This window comes from Mirounga leonina, unplaced genomic scaffold (assembly GCF_011800145.1).
Source record: "Mirounga leonina isolate KUSES-001 unplaced genomic scaffold, KU_Mleo_1.0 Mir_53, whole genome shotgun sequence".
NCBI classification, from domain to species: Eukaryota; Metazoa; Chordata; class Mammalia; order Carnivora; family Phocidae; genus Mirounga; species Mirounga leonina.
The window spans coordinates 11,321,002-11,343,009 of record NW_023270807.1 but is presented as its reverse complement, the minus strand read 5'-3'; the positions used below and the strand labels follow the sequence as shown (position 1 = coordinate 11,343,009).

General features: G+C 41.1%; 1 protein-coding gene across 2 annotated transcripts in view; it reads left to right on the top strand.

Moving 5' to 3' along the window:
• The window catches only part of SUPT3H (SPT3 homolog, SAGA and STAGA complex component), a 535,970-nt gene that overhangs the window by 479,662 nt on the left and 34,300 nt on the right, over window positions 1-22,008 (top strand). Inside the window, exon 12 of one of the 2 annotated variants that reach the window (XM_034991615.1) lies at window positions 20,423-21,055. The exons of the other annotated variant lie outside the window; for it this stretch is intronic. Within the exon in view, the coding sequence (XP_034847506.1) occupies window positions 20,423-20,632 (210 nt within the window). The 3' untranslated portion in view covers window positions 20,633-21,055. Of the gene's footprint in view, window positions 1-20,422; window positions 21,056-22,008 lie in introns of those variants that run through there. 2 annotated transcript variants of the gene reach the window in all.

The window sequence follows — 22,008 nt, the reverse complement described above, 5'->3', positions numbered from 1 at the left end:
CTGCCGCCCTCCCCCCCCCGCCCCCAGCAATTTGTGAGAGTTCAGATTTCACTGTATCCTTGCTGGTGTTACTGTAAGTTTTGAAATTCATTAAAAGTATAATAATTTGATAATTTGCCAGCATCCCTGAAATGTAGCATTGTGATAAAACAAAAACCATCTTTGTTTTTAAAATATTTCTTGGAGACTCACAGTGCTCTCTGCCTTTGGTATGGTGGGGAGAGCCCTGAGCTGAGTGTCCGGGCCCTTCCCTCCTGGTCCCAGTCTCAAGGACACGTCCATGAGCCTCTCTCTCTCCATCTGAAATGTGAGAGCCCTGATAAATGTCCTGCCCAGTCCCGAGATGGTCAGGAATATTAAAGGACATGATAAAAATGAACATTCATACATAGTAAAAATTCTAGATAAACGTAAAGTTTAAGCTAATTGGTATTTTTATATTATTATAGTATATGGGGAGACTGAACCTGAGTACCTACTGTGTGTGATTTGTGAAACTAAAACCAAGACATATCACTCTGACTCCAATTTTTAAAAGTTGAAATTTGAGGCGGGGGTAAGGACTTAAACAGGCAATCTTTATGTTCATATAGAAAATCAAATATTTAAGAGGAGCCAGGAAAATTCTCAAAAAGTATAAACAGGGAGAGGGAGTATTAATTAGCCAGGACAGATACTAAAACATACTACAGAGCTATAGTAATTCAAAGTTTGATGTTGGTACATAATTAGATTAATTGAGCAACATAGAAGGATCAGAATTATACCCAAATATAGATGGCGAATATAATATATGATAAAGATAAAGAAGTAATCTCCAAAATACATTGGTTACCAAAAAAAAACAAACACTAAGAAACAGAACAACAGAAAGTTATATTGTGTTATCACTTATATTAAGAGGGGTAATCGAGGAGACTATCAATACATGTATGTCTGTACCCCTATATGTGTATATGATTGCATGTGCTTGTATGTGCATGGAATTATCTGGCAGGATCCATATGAAACTGGTAAAAGTTGTTGTCGATGAATGAGTTCAGCCATGAGAGGGAGGTTTACTAATTAATATGCTCTTTGCTATAGTTTGGAGTTTTTAAACCAATTTCAAGTACTTACTACCTATTTAAATATTTTTTTAAAAAAAATACTAGCTCAGAGTAAGAGAGAACCAGGGGAAATTCTATTCACCAAATGTCTGGGTGGTGGTTTTAACTTTTCACTCAGGTATGTTAGTGTCTTGGTCTCTAACATATCAGGAGTTATATAAATACACCTTTCTGCAATTCCCTGCACAGTCCTAGGCCCAGAGTTGGCTTGTCTTAAAAACTTTCTGGAGTGTGAGGTAACTTTCCTTTTCTGTAGAATGGGTCTAATTTAAGAAGCAGGATCGTGTGGTTGGCAGTCCTCTTAAATACTTTCCCCATAGTACCAGTGTGGGTAAATCAAACTCTTGGCAGCAGGCAAATTCCATGAATTCATGTGTAGCATTTCTTCTCTGTTTAGAATTGAGATCCAGTGCCCAGTGACCTAGCTTTTAAAAATTATCTTTCTGAAAATCTTGCTACATTTTTGCACTGGTGGAAATGAAGTCTTTTGGGCCCATGGGGAGTTGTTAAAATGGCTTCCTTTGGAAAACCACTGCAGTGGATGTCAGCAGAGAGACTGGTCTGTTGCAGCTCTTTCAGATTCTCCTTGTTCTTTGGGTCCTCCACAGTTCCTTTCTCCACCGTAGTCAGAGCCACATCAAAATGTGCCTTTCAAAAGTAAACCAAGTGCTCACCATAGCACCCAGCCACCCCATCCCTCCTACCCCCCACCACTCCAGCAACCCTCAGTTTGTTTCCTGAGTTAAGAATTCCTCATATCAGTGAGATCATATGATACATGTCTTTCTCTGATTGACGTATTTCGCTCAGCATAATACCCTCTAGTTCCATCCACTTCATTGCAAATGGCAAGATTTCATTCCTTTTGATGGCTGCATAATATTCCATTGTGGGGGGGGGTCAGAGGAGGAGACGAACCATGAGAGACTATGGACTCTGAGAAACAAACTGAGGGAGGGGGGTGGGGGGATGGGTTAGCCTGGTGGTGGGTATTGAGGAGGGCACGTTCTGCATGGAGCACTGGGTGTTATGCACAAACAATGAATCATGGAACACTACATCAAAAACTAATGATGTAATGTATGGTGATTAACATAACATAATAAAATAAAAAAAAGTAAACTAAGCAAGTATTTTTTTTAACTTAACATTGGAGAAATGTATTAAACATGTATTGCCAATAATTTCATCAAGTCAGAAATTCTGAAAGTCCATAACATCAGCATAATGAAATGGAGACAGCCTTGTCATATTTATCATCAGCTTGGAAAAATCACGTCTCAAAACAATCATGCCGGAACAACCAAGTGTAAGTCAGGATACAGTGATTTAACTGCTGGCCTTTGGGCCAACAGTGATCATTAGTAATAGTACATACTCTGTAGTAAGTGATGGAATGACGATGGTTTATGGATTATAAGAGAATCACAGTAAGCTGTTCCATGCTCTCAAGGTTGGCAGCAGTATCTTGATCTTCTGTATCATATCTGTAACAACCCCAGAACGTAGTGTCTTAAAACAACTGTAATCATTTATTATCTCAGGATTGCAGCGGGCCAGGAATTTGGGAGCAGCATGATTGAGCAGTTTGGGTTTATACTTTCCCATGAGGGTTGCATTCACGCGTCAGCCAAGTGTTCACTGAGGCTGAACGATGCAGTTCTGAGGTGGTTTACTTCCGTGGCTGGCAGATGTGCGAGCCATTGGCTGGAGACCCCAGTTCTCCATGGGACTGCAGATGCATTCTCACAGCACGGCGGCGGGCTTGTTCCAGAGCAAGCCATCCAAGAGAGCAAGGTGGGAACCACAGTGCCTTCTGTGCCCCAGCTCCAAAGGTCACATACTGTCACTGTCACCAACCCCAATTCAGTGTGGGAGGGAGCTGCACAGGGCATGAGTACCAGGAGGCAAGAATTATCAAGGACCAGCTGGGAAACTGACTACCACAGCAGCTTAAGCAGGATATCGTCTTTAGGAAAAAAGCGATTTGGGCTCAGTTAAAAAACATGGTGCAAAGTCAGGAGCTTCATCTATCCTCCGTAAGTACAAATGCTGAAGATTAAGCTATATTACATTCAGGGCGCCTGGGTGGCTCAGTTGGTTAAGCGACTGCCTTCGGCTCAGGTCATGATCCTGGAGTCCCGGGATCGAGTCCCGCATCGGGCTCCCTGCTCGGCAGGGAGTCTGCTTCTCCCTCTGACCCTCCTCCCTCTCATGCTCTCTGTCTCTCATTCTCTCTGTCTCAAATAAATAAATAAAATCTTTAAAAAAAAAAAAAAGCTATATTACATTCAATAACTGATGATTTTGAAGGAGGAAATTTCTATTGAGTAAAGGACCACAGCCAAGAACTGCTGAACATAGTTCAGTCTTTTCCCGCACTAAATCTTAAGAGAACATTTTTCTAACATTAGATTTCTATGGGATGACTAATGGACTGTAGGGTAATTCAGCCATTGTTTTTAAAAATCCATTTTGGCAAATAAACCTGAGACTCTGCTGAAAGAGTTGAGGTTAACCCCTGGTCTTTCAGAAAGTACTGAGGGGCTGGTGTGTGTCCTCTTGGTAGAGAGAAGGCCTCCGCTCTCGATGTCTAGCCCAACCCCACACTAACTAATCTGCCTGGCCTTCACTTCATCCTTTTAGTAGGACCTTGGGCTGACTCAACACAACTGAGATTTGGAATCTTGACTCCAGAAAGTCTGTGTTTTTTAAACCTCAGACTCAGCCATTCTTGATTTTAAAACTAATAACATTTTAAGTTATATGCTGAAAGGTAGAGTTAGCATTAAATGTGATAATGTGCATAAGAATCTTTTGCAAAGGAGCGTCTGGGTGGTTAAGCATCCAACTCTTGATTTTGGCTCAGGTCAGGATCTCAGGGTCGTGAGATCGAGCCCTGCATCAGACTCCACACTCAGTGCGGAGTCTGCTTCAGGTTCTCTCTCCCTCTGGCCCTCCCCCTGCTTGTGCACGCACGTGTGCACACTCTCTCTCTTTCCTTCTCTCTCATAAATAAATAAATAAATAAATAAATAAATAAATAAATAAATAAAATCATGGGGAAAAAAAAGAAAAGATGCTTTGACACTGTGCTCTAAAGAGGATCAGGATAGGGTGAGATGGTTTTACAGCGGTCCTAATCCTGCCATCGTTACCACTGTCATGCAATTGATCTTGACTTTCTGTCCAGCTATACTACATGCTGACTTTGAGATATCCTGAGTTTTCTAACCTGTTTTTTAAAAAGTAGGAAAGACCACTCTTTCCCACTGTTCTACCCTACAGGAATTTTATACATGTAAGTGAAAGAATATATGAAACTTAATTAAAGAAAAGCAGAATAGGAAAGAGGTTCTTTTAAAAGACCCCTAGAATAAGATCTAGAAGAGTTCACTGAACTCTTCAGTTAACCAGCTCCTTCACAAACCCTGGATGCCTCATATTTGCAGTCAGAGTTTAAGACTAGATGATCTTAAAGATCCCTTCCATCACGAGTCATCCCATTGATTTTTGTATTTGATCTCACAACAACCCTGAGGAGTAAGCTTTATTGTTGGGCGAGTTACTTAACCTCTCTGGGATTCAGCTTCCTCGGGTAGAAAATGTGACTCATCGTAGTGCCTTCTCATGGGCTTGTTAAGGATTAAATGAGTTCAAATACATAAAGCCCTTTGAACTGTGCCTGGAACATGGTAAGCACTCTGTAAGCGTTAGCAGTGCGGATGATGACTTTGCAGATGAGGAGGCTGAGACTCATGAGAGCTGATTGTTTTCTGAGGTAGTAGAGCTGGAACTTGAATTCCTGTCTTCTACTAAACCACATTATTGGCATGTACACTTTTCAAACCTTGTTACTTACCTGTTTTCAAAATACACAGTTGATTATCACAGCATCTAAACAGCTAGACCCCCAATCACACTCCACCAAGGTTGTTTTACAGAAAAGGAAAGAAATGAGAAGATGGGATGTTACTTGTCCCCAGGATTCTGAACGTCCATGGGACATATGGCAGTGCCTCCTTCAACACCAAGTCCCACCAGGGTATCACCACCTAGGTGGGTGGAAGAGAATTCTACTTAGTTCCCAAGCACTGTTGTGGCTGCCGCAGTTCTGCTGGTAACCACTCATTTTACTTGGCTTTAGTCATGTGTCCATCCTTCTCTTATTTGGAGAAAGAGAACAAATTTCACTGTACCCGGCACAGCCTATTAAAGCAGTAAATAATGGTTTGGATTTAAAATAGATTCTCCAAGGGGCTCCTGGGTGGCTCAGTCAGTTAAGCATCTACCTTCGGCTCAGGTCATGATCCCAGGGTCCTGGGATTGAGCCCCGCATCGGGCTCCCTGCTGAGCAGGGAGCCTGTTTCTCCCTCTCCCACTCCCCCTGCTTGTGTTCCCTCTCTCGTGTGTCTCTCTCTGTCAAATAAATAAATAAAATCTTTAAAAAAATAATAATAATAATAAAATAAAATAGACTCTCCGGGGGCCCCTGGGTGGCTCCATAGGTTAAGTGTCCAACTCTTGATTTGGGCTCAGGTCATGATCTCAGGGTCCTGAGACTGAGCCCCGCATCTGGCTCCGTGCTCAGCAGGGAGTCTGCTTGAGATTCTCTCTCTCTCCCTCTGCACACATTCTCTCTCTTTCTCTCCCTCTCTCTCAAATAAATAAATAAATCTTTAAAAAATAAATAAGATAGATTCTCGGTTCTCCAATTCTCCAGTCTTTTCCACTAATTGTGATTCTGCTTTGGGTGACCGCCCAAGTACAATCTCATTGTTGCCAATGCAGTTATTACATTGGGATGCTCCATGGCCACAGACAGTGCAAACATCATTTGAGCCATTTTAAAAAGCGAGGTGAAACTAGAAAGTAATCTTGATTACTTTTACTGTTCTTACGGTTTGTTTTGTTTTCAAATATAACCAAACGTTATTTCTCAGAGGTTGTATGTTTCAAAACAAAATGTCCTTGAATGTCTGTACAATTCCAAACAGTGCTGCCTTTACTCAAAATATTTTTAAAATTACTCTCTAGTAATTATCTTTAGAGCTTGCAACACATTCTTTCGAAAAGCCTCAGTTGTGACAAACCAATCACATTATTTTTACTAACACACCATATAGTTGTAGATTCAAACTACTACTGACAGAAAAAGAAAAATTATGGAATAGATTGTCTTGTGGCTCCTCAGCAGCTATGTATAGCGAAACTAAATTGGTGCAGAAAATTGAAGAAACGTTAAACTGTCTAAGTATTGACTGGTAATAATAGATTATTACCATTTCTGGATGTCACTGGCACATTTCCACTGTATCAACATCATTAAGAATATTTACGTTCGTATACTCTAAGTTTACCTAGTGGAAAAGTTAAATAAAATGTTCTATAAGAACACTTTTTTAACAAAATAATGTTCAATTATTACATTCAATTTTTATATTTTATATTATTTTTAAGTGTTATAAAAATGTATTATTTTACTGCCCTATAAAACACACAAGCTTATTAACCTGGTTTTCTTGGTCTATTTATGAGAATGTTTTATCAAAATGGATATTTTAAATTTTATAAAGATGTAATACTGTGCTAAATTAGACTATAAATGATTAATTTGGAAAACAAATACATTTTTATTATTTTTCTAGAATGCCTTTATGTTATAATAGGCAACTATTAGGAAGAAAGATGCCTTCTATGTGCACATATGCTATCTTTAGGCATGCCACGCCGAAATGAATAATTGAGTTAACACTTGTCCAAATTTAAGTGTAGGTTTTCGTGTTTATACTTACCCTTTTATATATTTACACACATTGTGTATTTGTTCAGAAGACTCTGGTTTAGTTTTTATCCTGTATGGGTAAATTGATTTGCGATTTAAAAAAAAAAAATGAGTAGAGAGAAAAGTACAGAGTCAGAAAACTGGAGCTGAATTCTTCAAAGAGATTTCAGTAAAGGGAAAGAAATTAGATTTTTGGCTGCTAACACTTGGCTCAAGGGGTTTGATTTAATGAAGCTGCGTGGCGTGGCTTTGAAAAGAGCAGAAATCAAGAGGCTTGGGCTTAAAAGTCCTTGGCTCTGCCACTAATCTCTCTGAAGGACCTCAGACAAATCACTTGACCTCTGTGAGCTTCTGTGTGCTCATCTGTAAAATGAGAGTTTTGACGACGTGGTTGCTAAAACCCCTTCGAGCTATAACATTCCTCATCATTCTAACTCTGAATGTACTAATTCACATCTTCTTTTCCCTGTGTGTTATTTGCATGCAGACTACCTAAATACCCACAGATGTTTAACTTCCAGACTTTGTGTTAGTCAGTTTGAGCTGCCATCACGAAATACCACAGACTGGGGGGCTTAAACAACAGACATTTATTTTCTCACAGTTCTGGAGGCTGGGAAGTCCAAGATCAAGGTGCCTGCCAACTCGGTTCCTGGTGAGAGTGCTCTTCCTGGCTTGCAAATGGCCACTTTCTTGCTCTCTCCTCATGTGGTCTTTTCTCGGTGTGAGGGCATGGGGAGAGAGAGAGAGAGGGAGAGAGAGAGAGAGGTAGAGGTCTTTCCCTCTTATAAAGCTACCAGTCCTATCACATTAGGACCTTATCCTTGTGATCTCATTTAAGCTTAATTACCTCCTAAAAACTCTGTCTCCAAATACAGTCACATTGGGCATCGGGGCTTCAACAGATGAACTTTGGGAGAACACAGCAGCTCTTCTAGATATTTCGCTCTAGAAATACCTAGATCCTCTCTTCGTTCCAGGTGGTTTGTACTGACTTTCCTCCTTGTTAGGTTAAGAAGCAAAAACCTAAAGTTTCATGAGCTTCCAAAATCAGTGAGAGAAATAAATAATACACTATCAACAAATGTGTAAAAGGAATAGAAATGAAAGTGGTAGCTTGATGAAACTTTTCCACAATATTTTATTATGGAAACTTTGTAACATAAAGCACGCAGCAGGCATATAGAAAAGTTGGTAGAAGTTTATAACGAATACCCATATACCTGCCACCTGTATCCACACTTAATATTTTATTCTTGTTTTCTTGCACATCTAGCCATCCTCCATTCATCCATCAACTATCTTTTTTTTTATGCCTTTCAAAGTAAATTGCAGACATCGATACTTAAGCATTGAGTTAAAGTTCAGTCTTTCTTCTTTTAAGATAAAATTTTCATACAAAGAAATGCCAAATCTTAAGTGTACCATTCTGATAAAATTCTTTTAGATCACCATTTTAAATCTTGCTGTGTTCTATATGCATAGTAAAAGAACGAATTATGAGAAAAGGACACAGTTCCATTAGTAGAAGCTATTTATAAGTTAATACTAGTTGTTAAAATCACTGTTATTTAAATCGGTAAAAAGGACAGAGCTGGGATGTGGGAGGGGGAAATGAAGAACAATACTGGAATCTTTAAAAAAAAAAAAAGAAGAAGAAGGACACCTGGGTGGCTCAGCTGGTTGAGCATTTGATTCTTGATTTTGGCTCAGGTCATGATCTGAGGTCATGAGATCCAGCCCACTGCTGAGCGTGGAGCCTGTTTGAGTTTCTCTCTCTCCCTCTGCCCCCACCCCCCACGCTTGCTCACTCTTCTCTCTCAAAAAAAATAAATAAAAAGTTTTTAAAAAGGCAAATTTGGCAAATGATTAGGAAAAGACTTGTCATAGGCATTTGGGTACAATGCACCTACACACATGAATGATTTGCTTTCTACCTTTGCCTTGCAAGTTTGAGGGCAGGGAAATGGAAAAAAAGATGTTGTTTCTGCTTTCTGCTGCCATCCCTAGAAATTCTCTCAGCTAACTGGAGAGAATTTTCACTTGGTTCCTGACACATGGTTTGTTACCTTGTTAAACATTCCTAGGTGAGTGAAAATGAATCACTATCCTTAGCAGTCAGGGGTCCTTTTCTAGGGATACCTTAAGTGGTGGTTATGAAATAATTATGCTAGATCTTCTAATGGATCATGTGCAGCTCTCTCTAACAGTGGTAGAAGATTGCAGGCAGGTCAGAAAAGGGCTTTCTCATGCATTGGTGTGCATAATTGGTTTAGATTTCTTTGTCTTTGTATATATAATATATAAAAATATCATTATATAATGTAGCTATATATATGTATGTGTATATCTATGTATTTGTATTTATTGTCTGAGTCTATAAGGGTACTTGTCAATGTGCCTCTTTTGCTAGTCCCTGAATTCGTTGTAGATTTCTCAGAACAGTTGCAATTTAAAGTCGGTGTGAATCCACTGGAGCCTTTGTTGCTCTTAGTGGTTTCTATCTCAGCTCTTTGTTCTCCACTGAGTTTACCACTGTCTTCAGGAGTCCTGCTGGCATTTACAGCATCCATGGCTATTTTTCTCCAAAGTCACTTGAAGCGAACACCCAGGCATTGGAAGGCGTTGTTTGTGTAGGCAGCAGTTGGTAAAGAAGGTCTTTTGGGTATTGCCACAGTCCTTGGGGTGTGATATGCTATCTGTCTTTCCAAGCAGGCACTCTGGGCGGGGGAGGGGGGGCAGGGGGAACAAAGCAGTGTATTCTCAGCGCTGAGAGTTGCTGACTTTTGGCATTGGGACAAGAGCTGGTGCTGCTAGAGGTGGCCTGCCTTTCTCAGCACCGTTCCTGCTGTCCACAAGGACACAGAGTCTCATCGGCACTCCCATCCTCCTGCCGACCACCTCGCACGGTGGCAGTGGGTCATAGAAATGTCAGGGAGATTGGCCCCTTTTCCTCAGAGCAATCCAGAGTGACAGAGGGCAGCCAGAATCAGCAGTGGGTCCATCATCTATGCCAGCATAGGTTCCCAAGAAGTCATCATGACAGAAGCGCAGCCTAGAGGAAGAAGCATGAGGGTCAAAGATTGCAGCCATTTGGTGTGCAGCTGTGGACCCCTGCTGCAAAGCAGCATTGGGGAATCTATGACTAGGTAACCAAGAGTCCATCTTCTCTGGAGGTTGGAGCAAACACCGGGGCGTGCAGGAAATGTTTACCGGGGCAAAGTGCAGGCCTACAGGCAGCACTAAGGAGCTCCAAAGAAGGGGAGACGGGCACGAGTCAGTCGGTGGGTGTGGGACCAGCCACGGACAGAAATGACACCTGAAAGAATCCCAACAGTAGAGCCCTGGCGGGAATGGTGGGTGGCCCGGCAGCTGAACAGGATCCGTGGAATGACAGATGGACAGGGCAAGGGCCAAGCAGACAAAGAAAGCCTCCTCTCATGGATGATTTTCTTGTCACCCTACAAGACAAAAGCATATGAGACGCAGCCTCATCCAGGCAGGGCGGGTGGGTGACATCATCCTTAAAAGGCTGAAGTGGATGGTTTCATGCTTAGAGTTTTTTTCTTTAAAAAGTATAATTGCGGAGGCAAGGAAAACTGTTTTAAACTTGGTTTTTAAGTTTTACTTTACATTTTCCTGGGGTTTAGTTCTATTTGCTTCCAGCATGGTCCAAATACCTACTTCAAAGCAAATATTCTAACAAGAACTTGTTAAAAGGCAGGGAAACCAGCTCCTGTGGCTTCTTGTACACCAGCTCTGGGAGGCACTCACAGAACCCCGTTTGTGACTTGAGTGTAAATGAATCCGAAACCTACAAATTAGATTTCCCTTGAAATACACATGGGTTTAAAACCTTAACGGGAAAAGAACTTGGCAAATCAAATCTGACCATATTCAGTAAAACCTCACTAATTTGCACTAATGACCAAGAGACCCATTGAGAATTACTGAATTTTTGTGAATATGTTAGCATGGGAACAAATACCAAAACAGGGGTGAGGGGGTGAGGGGGTACGGAGAGAGAATGGGGGTGGGGGGAATCAAAGTTCCAGCATCAAACAAACATACTTTCTGGTACAATGAAGAATGTATTTGAACGGTTACTGGAATGAAACTCTATAGCTTAATGAGTGCCTTGCTGTGGTATGCCTGACCACTGGGGAGGCAGCCATGTCATACAGCCCGCCTAAGCCAGCAGCTAATGTGCACTTAGGTAAAGAGGCCTTCGCTTTATTGAAAGCTGGGGGGGGGGGGGGGGGGTTGTGGTTTGTGCAGGGGTGTGAACCAGTGAGATTCTACCATGTGTCATGCACATTTGTTATGGGCTTACACATGCAGGCTGTGATTGTAAATCAGCATTTTGGGTGGGATTGCTTATTACTGCTTTAAAAAAAAAAAAAAGGAGAACTTGCTGGAAGAGACAGCAAGGGAAGTTGGAATTCCAACTAGTTGGTGAGACGTTAGCAATCATACTTGTAGTAGAAGATCTTTAAATTATTCCGAACTGAAGACTGATGATTTAGTAACCCTCTATTATGACATGAATTTCATTAATAAGTTGCATCTTCCTGTATAAGCAACTATCTGAAAAGTTCTTTGAAGATTTAATGATCTAAGACCCAAATTTCAGGAATTACAGTGCTTGCTTTTAGTTCATTTCATTGGAGAAATAGGATACTTTTTTCTAGTTGTTATTAATTTAACAACTGCAGTTAAAGTACCGTGCTGATGCTTCCTTTCACTTTCCTCTCCGTGACAGCTAAGAATATCTAGGGCTTGGGTATCCTTTATAATTCCGGAATGGCTCTTAACTAAATGTGCTGTTCCTCTGATTTAAGAACAGCCCCTAGTAATGATTTGTGTTTATACTGATTTCGGTCACTCCTTCCTGCTTGTCTCACTGCGAGCTACTGTTTTACCAGCTGAAGAATAATTTAGAACTTCCACTCAAGCAGCCATTGAAGGCTGTGGGGAATAATAAATATGTGTAGCCAGAGCTTTCTCTAGGACATAAGTCGAGTGAATGGTTTCAGGTCTTAATGGTGTGGCCCCTGGACCAGAAAAGAGTTGTCACCCTGGCTGGTGCAGAAAAAGACTGAGCCTCGTTTGAGTCATACGAGAGCCTTCTGCTTTCATCATTTTTAATCTCTTCATTCTTCCCAACTCCCCAGTTGAACAATAAAACACAATTCATGCAGACCTTTTTCGTCATCTCCCCTTCAAGCCAGGGAGTGGGGAAGTAAGACAGTTTGAGGGGTTTGTTCATTAGCATCCCCGTAGGAACTATAGCAAAACAGTTAACTCTTCCCGAGCCCCTAGTTATGCTCTGTGACTCTCAGCTAAACGGTCTGCTTTGCTTTAAAAAAAAAAAAAAAAAAAAATCCAAGGCCAATGTAGGCTTTCTGAATTCTTTTCTTCTCCACCTCAAAATGCCTCTTGTTTACTTCTCTCTTCTCTCTGGGACCTGTTTCTGAAGAAGCCTTTGTGGCTTTGTCAAGCAGGTGCCTGCCCCCCCTTCTCCCCCTGCTCTCCCCCTCCTCTCTGTATGTGAACAGATTCCGGTCTCCCTCACCCCGAGTCCTGTCCTAGACGGTTCAGCTTACTGTTACTGTTACTGCCCTTTGATGGCAGAATTCCTCGGAAGGTTGGAGAACATACTACTTCGCATGGATGACGTACTCCAAGTCTTTACGTCTAATGTTCTGCTTGGTCTTGCCCCTGACAACCTCTCAGAACTCATCCCTCAGCCCCCACCCTCTTGCTCATTCTGCAGCAGCCAGGCTGGCCTTTCTCCTCTGCCTCAAATCCTCCCTCGGGGCCTTTCCACTTGTGGGTCTCTCTACCTCGTTTGTTTTTTTGCATATATCTGCATGGCCTACTCCCTCATTTCCTCGAGGTCTCTCTGGTCCAGTGTTACCTCAGCAGACAGGCCTTCCCTGACAGCTTACTTGTGCCGCTAATTCCATCCCCTCTCCACAGTCCCCAATGCCTTTTCCCAAAGCACTTGTCACCCCTACCACACTGTGTATTTATCTGTGTGCGTGCTGTGTATTTGTGTAAGATACTGCATGAGGGCACGAACTTTGCCTCTTTTGCTCACACATGCGTTCCCAGCACCTCTGAGAGTGGCTGATAAGTAGTGGGCACTTGCGAAATAATTAGTGAATGGATGAAAGATACAATATAGATCATATAAATATACATATAAATAATCTGCAAATGTATACTGACCCTTTCTCTGGTTAACTTTGTTCTTTAGTTGCTTTGCGGGTTTGTTTGTTTTTTTAAATCAATGATTTTTCAGTTTTTTTCTCTGCAGGAAAGTTTTAAAACAGTGTTTAAATGGAGCATTGCTCTTTCTGGCTGTACCTTCCTTCTGCTTCATAATAAACGTATCAAATGATACAGGCAAATCCTGGTTGAGAAGAATCATTTCTTAATTCAGTTTGGAATTAAGATTTGCACAATAAGAGAATAAAGCTTCGAAGAAATAAGCTGTGCATCAAGGGCTTTTTCAGAATTTTTAAAAATCAATTTCTTAGGTCAAGTTTTGCTTTTTTTATTTATTTATTCCCTCTTTCAAGACATGTTTATTGAACTTTCAGGCACTAGTATTTTAACAAATATGGAAGACAAAGGGGCATTGCCCATAAGACACTTACCAGGCAGTTGAAAGAGATAGTAGAAAACTCCATAATCTCGTTACACTGTTTAATTACTGTGGTAGTCCTTCACAGGATGAAATGGGAGCAAGTGGAGGTTACTTCACCTATACTCCCGGGGTTCCTGAGGGCTTCATGGGAGAAGGATTGCCTGAGCGGAATTGTGAAGGATAAGAAGAAGTTAGCCAAGCAGGGAAGGAAGGGATGCAGAGGGAACATGAGCAAAAGTAGAGTTCCAAAGAGGAGCAGCATTGCCTGGTCAGGAGATTGCCAACAACTCGAGATTATTAAAGCATGAAGTACATGGTGCAGAATTCCTGGAGACACAAGGAAAAGGAAAGGTGGGGGCTAAGGCATGGAGAACGCCATGTTTAGGAGCTTATTCTTTGACAGGCTGTTGACTGAGGGCCTGTAAGCTGGCAAGTGAATATCAGATTTAGAAGGAATAATCTAGCACTTTCAACTTTTTGGTGGTTTTGAAACTTTACCACATAGCTTGTTCTTCACACAAAATCTTACATATTAGCTTGATATCAAAGTCAAATCAAAGCAGAACTGCCCAGTTAAGGTTGGGGTAGAAAATTCGGAACTTCCTAGCATGGCCTCCCCCTGCAATTCTCCTGGCCCCTTTTGTCAGCTCCTAGGACACCTTCACAGAACCTTTCAGTATACAGACTAGGAAACTGACTCAGAAAGCTCGAGTATCCCAATGAATTAATGGCAAAGCCCAGAATAGAACCAGGCCTCTTGGTTCCCAATTTAGTGCTTTTTTTTTTTCCCTCAGGATAACATACTATCATTGGAGAAAAATTTGGCTATTTCACACAGCAGAAATTCTTCATTCCTATTACACGGGTACAATATGAGATGAAGAAAGAAAATGCCCAAGTTAGAGTGAATTTTTTACATTTAGTACATGCTAAATCCTTATGCAGTTTTTTTAACAGATTCATTAGAATTGGATCCTAGTTCATACAGTTCCCTTTGCCTTTTCATGCTGAGAGAGTACCAAGTTATCCCTCAACTTGAATTTTTAGGAATTAGATACAGGGAGTTTTCTGTTAAGGCCTCTTGTTAATGGAATCCCTCCCCATCAAGTCTTGATAGAGCCTGAGTTTACTGACCTTGTCTAAATAGTATATCATGGCTGAAGCATGTTATAATGGCAAAAGCAGTGGAATAAGAGTCAGGAGACCCGGTTCTACTCCCAGGCCAGCCATTAAGTGGCTGAATAACATTTGGAAAAGTCACTCAAGCTCAACTGTACAATGAGAAGTTTGAACTAAATTACCTCAAAGGCCCATTCCAGCTCCTACAATCTGTGATTCTAATTACAGCGCATGTGGTATCTTATCACTGAGAGTGTTGATGTTTTATAGACTGCTGTAAGGTCTCAGTTCTGGTGGTCCTGACTCAAGATAGTTGGTTATATGAAGCAGTTGTTTGTGAGCCTCTCGAAAGAGAAGTGGGCATTTGCTCGTTTACTCATCGGGGCAAAGGATGTATGCTAAGAAAATGTAGCATATGAATTAGCGTATGCTAGTGAAATTTATTTGCAGCTAAACTCCCAATCTGGGAGTTTGAATGGATTCACTGAAATTCTGGTAGTACATTCCCCGTGACCTTGTCAGTGGACAGTCTGGTCTTGGACAGCCTGATTCGGGAACAGGAGGATGTTTATGAGGAGCGCTGCTTAGCTTGGTGAAAATCATGGTATATAAACTCTTCAAGGACTCTCAGAACTGGAGAAGCCCTTCAGAGTCCTTTTCTGAACTCCCCGTGCTCTACTTGATTCCCCCTTCTCCTGTTTCTGCAGAAGCCCCTCCTCACTGTGCTATTTAAAGTCCTTCACATCAAGCCCTATGACTTTAAGAATAAGTGTGATATAACAAACAATGACATTATTATATTGTAAGGACAAGAAATAGGGGGTGAGTTATAAAGCAGAACATTTGTATTTACACAGCAGTGTTTTAATAACCAGTAAAATTTTGGAAGAGAACTAGAAAAATAGTTAAAAGATAAATGGACTTATGTTTCAATGTTATGATTTTTCACATACACTAAAGTTCATTTTTTTTTTTTTTTTTTTTTTTTTGTAAATCCTTGAGTTTCGGACAGGACCCTAGGAGAGTTGTTGGCATCCTTTGGTCAACACATTTGTCAGGGTATTTTCTTTTTTCAATGCCCTTCTATGGTTCTAGTAAGCTATAACCTCATTAGCAACACATTCTGAGGGGTATAGTATGATAGCTTTACTACAAAGGGCTTCTGTATTTCAGTTGCCAGGATATAACACTCTTATGACAGGGGAGAAAAAGAAAACTTGCTGGGAAGGGGAAGCTTAGACATTATTTACTCTAAATATTGGAGCTTTCCATCTGAAAGTTTACAGAGGCTAAAGAATTGTTGAATTTGGAGATTTCAAAATAAAAATCTCCAGCAAATACTAAAAATGTTTCCAGCCTGCAAACAAGTCCTGTTCCCTCCTGTGAGCGTTTGCCTTCCGTAGCTTTGGATGAGCCTATAAGTTATTCTCATCACAAATACCTTTCACTAAGAGACACAGTATCACCCTCTTCTGGAATGAAACAAATAGAACATTCTGGTGCGGGGCTAGGCAACCTGAGAACAGACTGTCAGTTGTGTTGAGTTTTGTTTTTTTTTTTTTTTACCTCTTTATATCAAGTATGTTTTTTAGGCTACATCAGGTTAGAGCAGTGCAGACTTTGAAAGGCCCAATCCAAATTAACCTTGGCAATGTTCCAGAAGTGCTGGGAACTGGCAAATTTAAATCATTTTCAACTCCAAATTCTTTTTTCCTTTTACCTTTGGCTTTATGTCATCATATAGGAGTTAAAACTATGGAAAAACATGTTATTACTGATTTTACCTCTTCTGGGGCCCTGGACGTGGTCTACATAGGCAGAACGCATTACAATCAATGTCATTGTTCACAAAAGTGTTATATATGGCAAAGAGATCATTAAGTCTTAGCCAACCATAGAAACAAGGCTCTGTTGACACAGTTTAAAAGAATTCTATGCATAAATGCTTTCTCTGGTCCCTATCCATGTACCTGTCACTCTTTAGCATGACAATATGTAGGAGTGTGGTATGTTTTCCAGCTGTGGGTGAATGGGGTAGGCAACAAGGATAAAGACTGAGCTATAGCTGAACTCAGTGTACGAGGTTGAAATGGATGAAATTGCCATATTTGTAAGTCAAAACCAATTGAATATCAATAGTTTCATATGATTCAACCTAACAATTATTTGGATCTGTTATCAATTAGTAGTTATCCTTCGATTCACTTTAGTTCCCAGTGTATAAACTAAGTTCACCTAAATCGACAAGCCATTTTCAAAACAAAGCAACTCAAAAAAAGTACTGAAGGTTCTCTGTGCCTATTTCTTTTTTTTTATAAAGTTTTAGTTTTATTAAGTCTAGTCGTCTTAATATATATAATTATCTTCTGTAACATGTTTTTACTTCTCAGTTTCTTCATCTGTAAAATGGGGATGGTAATGGCACCTGCCTCATAGAGCTATTGCGAAGGGTAAATGCAAAGGCACAATAAGCACTCAGTAAATTTAGCCATCATTAACATTGTCATCATTATCAACATCCTACTAATTTGTTCAACAGATAATTGTGGGCATGTGACTACATGGCAGGCTAAGTGCCACGTGCTATGACCAAATTTCTGAACAAGCTATACTCTCTACCCTAAGGAGCTTACAAGCAAGTATATGGCAATTAGAATGTAGTGTAGTCATTGCTGGTGTGAGATCAACCGAGCTGTGGACACACATAGGTGAAGCCTAACTTTATCCTAACGATAAAAAGACAAGGCTTCTTGGAGGATGCATTATCTAAACTGAAACCTAAAGGGGGCACCTGGGTGGCTCAGTCGGTTAAGCATCTGCCTTCGGCTCAGGTCATGATCCCAGGGAGCAGGGAGCTGCTTCTCCCTCTCCCTCTGTGTGCTCGTCTCTCTCTCTCTCTCTCTCTCTCTCTCTCTCTCTCTCTCTCTCTCTTTCTCTCAAATAAATAAATCTCTAAAAATAAAATAAAAAACAAACAGAAACCTAAAGGACTAGTGAAATCGGTCAAGCAGAAAGGTCCAGAAAGATCAGTCTCATCAGCATGAGTATGAAGTATAGGGGCCTGAGGAAGGGAGACCGTGATGTGGTCCAAGACCTGCACATAGTTAAATGTGACGGGAGTGGAGAACAAAATATGAAATCATTACTTCCCTCCTGCTCTGCACTTGTTACCCCGTAACGTTGGCAGGTTTCATCTGTTGCCACTAAAGCAGAAATGTATATGATTTCCACCAGTATGATCAAGAGAGTAATGCCAGTTGCTGATTCGGATAGCTTGACAGCTGCTGACCAAGGGGTTCTAACTATAATGTTTCTGTCCTGTACAGAAGCAGCTACTTTATAAAGGGATTTTTATATGGCAGAGGTTCTAGGTAGGAAAAAATGGACTCAAAACATATGGGCTCTGGAATAAAAAAAGGAATAAAGGAAATGTGTTCATAATGCCACACGCTGGTATCAATAGTAACATGGCTGTAGAAGCTGGATTACCTGTATATCTGAATTTATCTTAAAAACAAAGCCAGTTAGTGCTGAGCTAACCATGAACACTAAAAATCAATCTGATTGATGAGGATTGTTTTGGTCCAGAGCAGAGTAAACCAGGAAATGCAAAGGATTGCCGCACACACATTCCTTCCGGCAAGGCTGTTCCCCCAAATAGAACAACCCTTTCCTTCATCAAACCCCTGCACAGTCAGATGTGTTTTTCTTTCTGCTTTTGTCCTCTTACTACAGTGGAATTTGTACATCCTTTACAGTACTTTATGTTTGATAAGGGGGTTATAAGTCATGTCTTACATTTCTATTGTATCTTCAGAATATCTGCCAAAAAAAAAAAATTAAAAACAGGGTAAACCTGTGAAAGAAGCAAAACATAGACAATAACCTGAAACAGAAATGAAAAAGATAATTTACCACCTAATATCCCATTCAGAATCTGCATATTTAATTAAAGGATGTATTTTCTTCGAATTTCTAAAAAGCCTGCTTACTGTTCAGCCTAAATGTCTTGGGTTAGTTTATGACAGAGAAAATTGATTGGATTGAAATGTATATCTTTCTCGCATATAATAACATACCTAATTCTATACTCATAAATGCTAAAGTCCCCACGATTTCTTTATTACAGATTTTATTCCCATTTATGAGCTCCATGTTAAACTGTTAAATCAACAGAATCATCACCTTAGCCTTAAATTAGCATAGCACATCATTAGAGAAAGCAGTGCTATACATTTAATTGCTGTTTTTAAAAGTTATGTCATGTTGTCATGCCCTACCTTTGTGTTCATATGTTACCATGTTTAATTTATAAGGAGTTTGTTTAATTTACAACAAGCTTCTGGGCTCTGCTTCCTGTGGGTCATTCGCTCCCTGAGAGCCCAACTATTTGGGAATTACTGTGGCTACTGCTCTGCGAATATTTGGAATGTAGTAAAACTAAAGTGAGATAGGATAAGGGGACACATGTTAGAGAATGGGAAAGATAGAAAAACAGTGCAGCATGAAACATCAAACCACATTTTAGGGCACTTTTACTGTATTTCCATAAATACACGCGGGCATTATGTTGCAAATACTTGAAACTGTTTGTTTTCATTTTTTGGCCTGATTTTTTAGCATTGAAGAAACCATGTCTAATGATCTTGAGTCTTCTTAAAGAAAAAGAAATTATATTTTCCCTAATGGGTTGCATGTGTGAGTTCTCTCTGGCAGAAGCGCACTAATTACTGCGTCGTGTCTCACAGAAGGAACGATCTGTCTTAAAGATGCAGGGGCCACATCTGACTGCCGGAGCTGAGTGCAGAACATTGTGATTTTTTTCAGAGATAAACACCATCTCTTTTCACTTATTCATTCCCTCTCCTTCCTGCTTCTTTGGCTCAAGCAGAAGCAGCAAAGGACAGCTGAGTACAAACAGTTTTCTCCCTTCCTCATCCAGCAAACCATGGAGAAAGATCTTGGCTTCTTGACATTAATAACTTTGCTTCAGCTCTACTTGGAACTATTTGGACGGCTTTTCAAAAATGAGAAAGGTACAACAAAAGAGGCCCGAGCTTCCTGTTTTACTCATAAAGCAGCAGATTCAGCAAAGGCTCGCTCTCCTCTGGGAATGACCGTATCCTTCCCTAGAGAGCCGAGATTGTACGATATCATTTCCTTGCACAACTTTCATTGAAACTATCAAAAGACGATCAGCTTGAGTAGGCATAGTGGCAGACAATACGAAGCTTTTCGGTCTTGCTACTAAATAAGAGTAATGGTAGTATAAATGCTTGGCCGCCTCTGAGACAGAAATGTCCCTGTTCAGAGGAAGGGGGGAAAGCCTAACGGCTGTCCCCGAACCAAAATAGAAAAAAAAAAAAAGTGACCACCCATCTACCAGGCGTGTATAATGCATGAGTGTATCTGTTACGTGTCTGCATTACACACACAGGCTCACAAAACCATGCATACGCCACCTCTGTCATAGTAGCCTTGGCTGGATATTAACTTTTGATTCCCTGCTATATTCAAGAAACTAGAATTGACCGGGGCTCAAATACAGTGCATTTCATGTCGGTACCTGTGACTAACTGCACAGCAAGAGTAGTGCGGCAAGATAGGAATAGACCACTCTGTGAATGAAGATGACCGTTTCATTAGGAGAGCAAAATCAGAAAAACCGGGCCTTCTGATTCTGTTTTGCATTAGTTTGCATTTGTTTCTGGGTGCACTAGAGACAGGATGTCTGCTACCCCTTATCTGTTACAGTGCGGGCCAGAAAGCCAGGGAGATGAGAAACTGCTGCCTCAGGAGAAGCATCTGCCAATCAAAGCCGGCCAGCCCGAGAGATGGATCTCAAGCCCATCAGCACCTCCTCCTCCACGGCCGAGACCTGGGCGGAGGGGGGCAGAGTTAAGTGCGCAGTGCTCTGTGACCCTCTCTAGAAAGTGCAACGTGCTTAGGTACAGTTCCGTGTGATGGAATTTCTTTCTCTCTGGAAGGAGCCTGACAAGCCTTGAAATCAGAAAACGGGGTCTCCTCATTGGAGTCTGTCTGGTGTTGGAGAACCAAGAAACTGCAAATTGCAGAACTGAATGGAAAAGAATGAACTCTCCGGTGGCGTCCGTTCTCACAGGGACCCCATCGAGAACATATATTGTGCTTCCTCCTTTTTGTTTTTATCTATTAGATAAGGAAATACTACGTTTTATCTCAGGGGGTTTTCTTGGAACTTCAGGCATAGAGCTAATCCTGTTTCATGAGATAGACCTTCGCATATTTGAAGACAGCTATCGTGTTTCCAGATTCCGTTAGAAAATTTTTAGAAGGTAAAAGAATTATCTAAATGTAAGTTTCTATTTATCTGTTATATGAATAATATTTTTATGAAGATTTTATTTATGCATCAGAGAGAGTGTAAAAGCAGGGGGAGCGACAGGCAGAGGGAGAAACAAGCAGGACTCGATCCCAGGACCCTGAGCTCATGACCTGAGCCAGAGGCAGACGCTTAACGACCGAGCCACCCAGGCGCCCCATGAATAATATTTTTAAATCACATTTTAGATATATTTAAAATGCTTGCATTTCTGCTTCAGTGCATTTTTGGTCGCGAGCAGGGACTGGAACACAGTACCGAGAGAGGCCAGCAGAAGCTGATCAGAGCTGGGTCCACAGAGGCATAAGGAAAAGAAAGGACTCTGACTGGAGGAAGCAGCAAATGGGGACAGGGAGAGAGGAACCTCCGCAGAGGGAGGCCATTCAGCAACGTTGACCCCACTAAGCTGTCCCAATCCAGAACTAAGTCCAACAGCGGAACAGACTGATTCATGATGTCTACTGCTCAGTATTAGTTTTTCCTGACTCACTGATTGCTTCTTTTCAAAGTAGGTAAAGGATCATTCTGTCTACTGTGACAAGAATGTCTTACAAACCAGAATAGAAGCAAGAAGACCAGTCAGGTGATTGCAAGAGTCCACAGAGAGATGATGGTGTGGTGTATTTTGCTTTGGGGAAAACTGATTTCAGCCAGTTCTTTTTTGCCTGTTACCACCATCCCTGTATTCATTTTTATTCCACTCACTGAGGTGGGGGGGGCACCTCTATTTTACCTTTGTAATTTGTTCTTTTTAAGATTTATATATTTACTTTGGAGAGAGAGAGAGCCCAAGTGGGGGGGGGGGTGCAGAAGGAGAGGGAGAGAGAGAGAGAATCCCCAGCAGACTCTGCGCTGAGCACAGAGCCTGATGCGGGGCTCTATCTCATGACCCTGAGATCATGACCTGAGCCCAGATCAAGAGCTGGACATTCAACCAACTGAGCCACCCAGGCTCCCCACCTTTGTAATTTGTTCTACG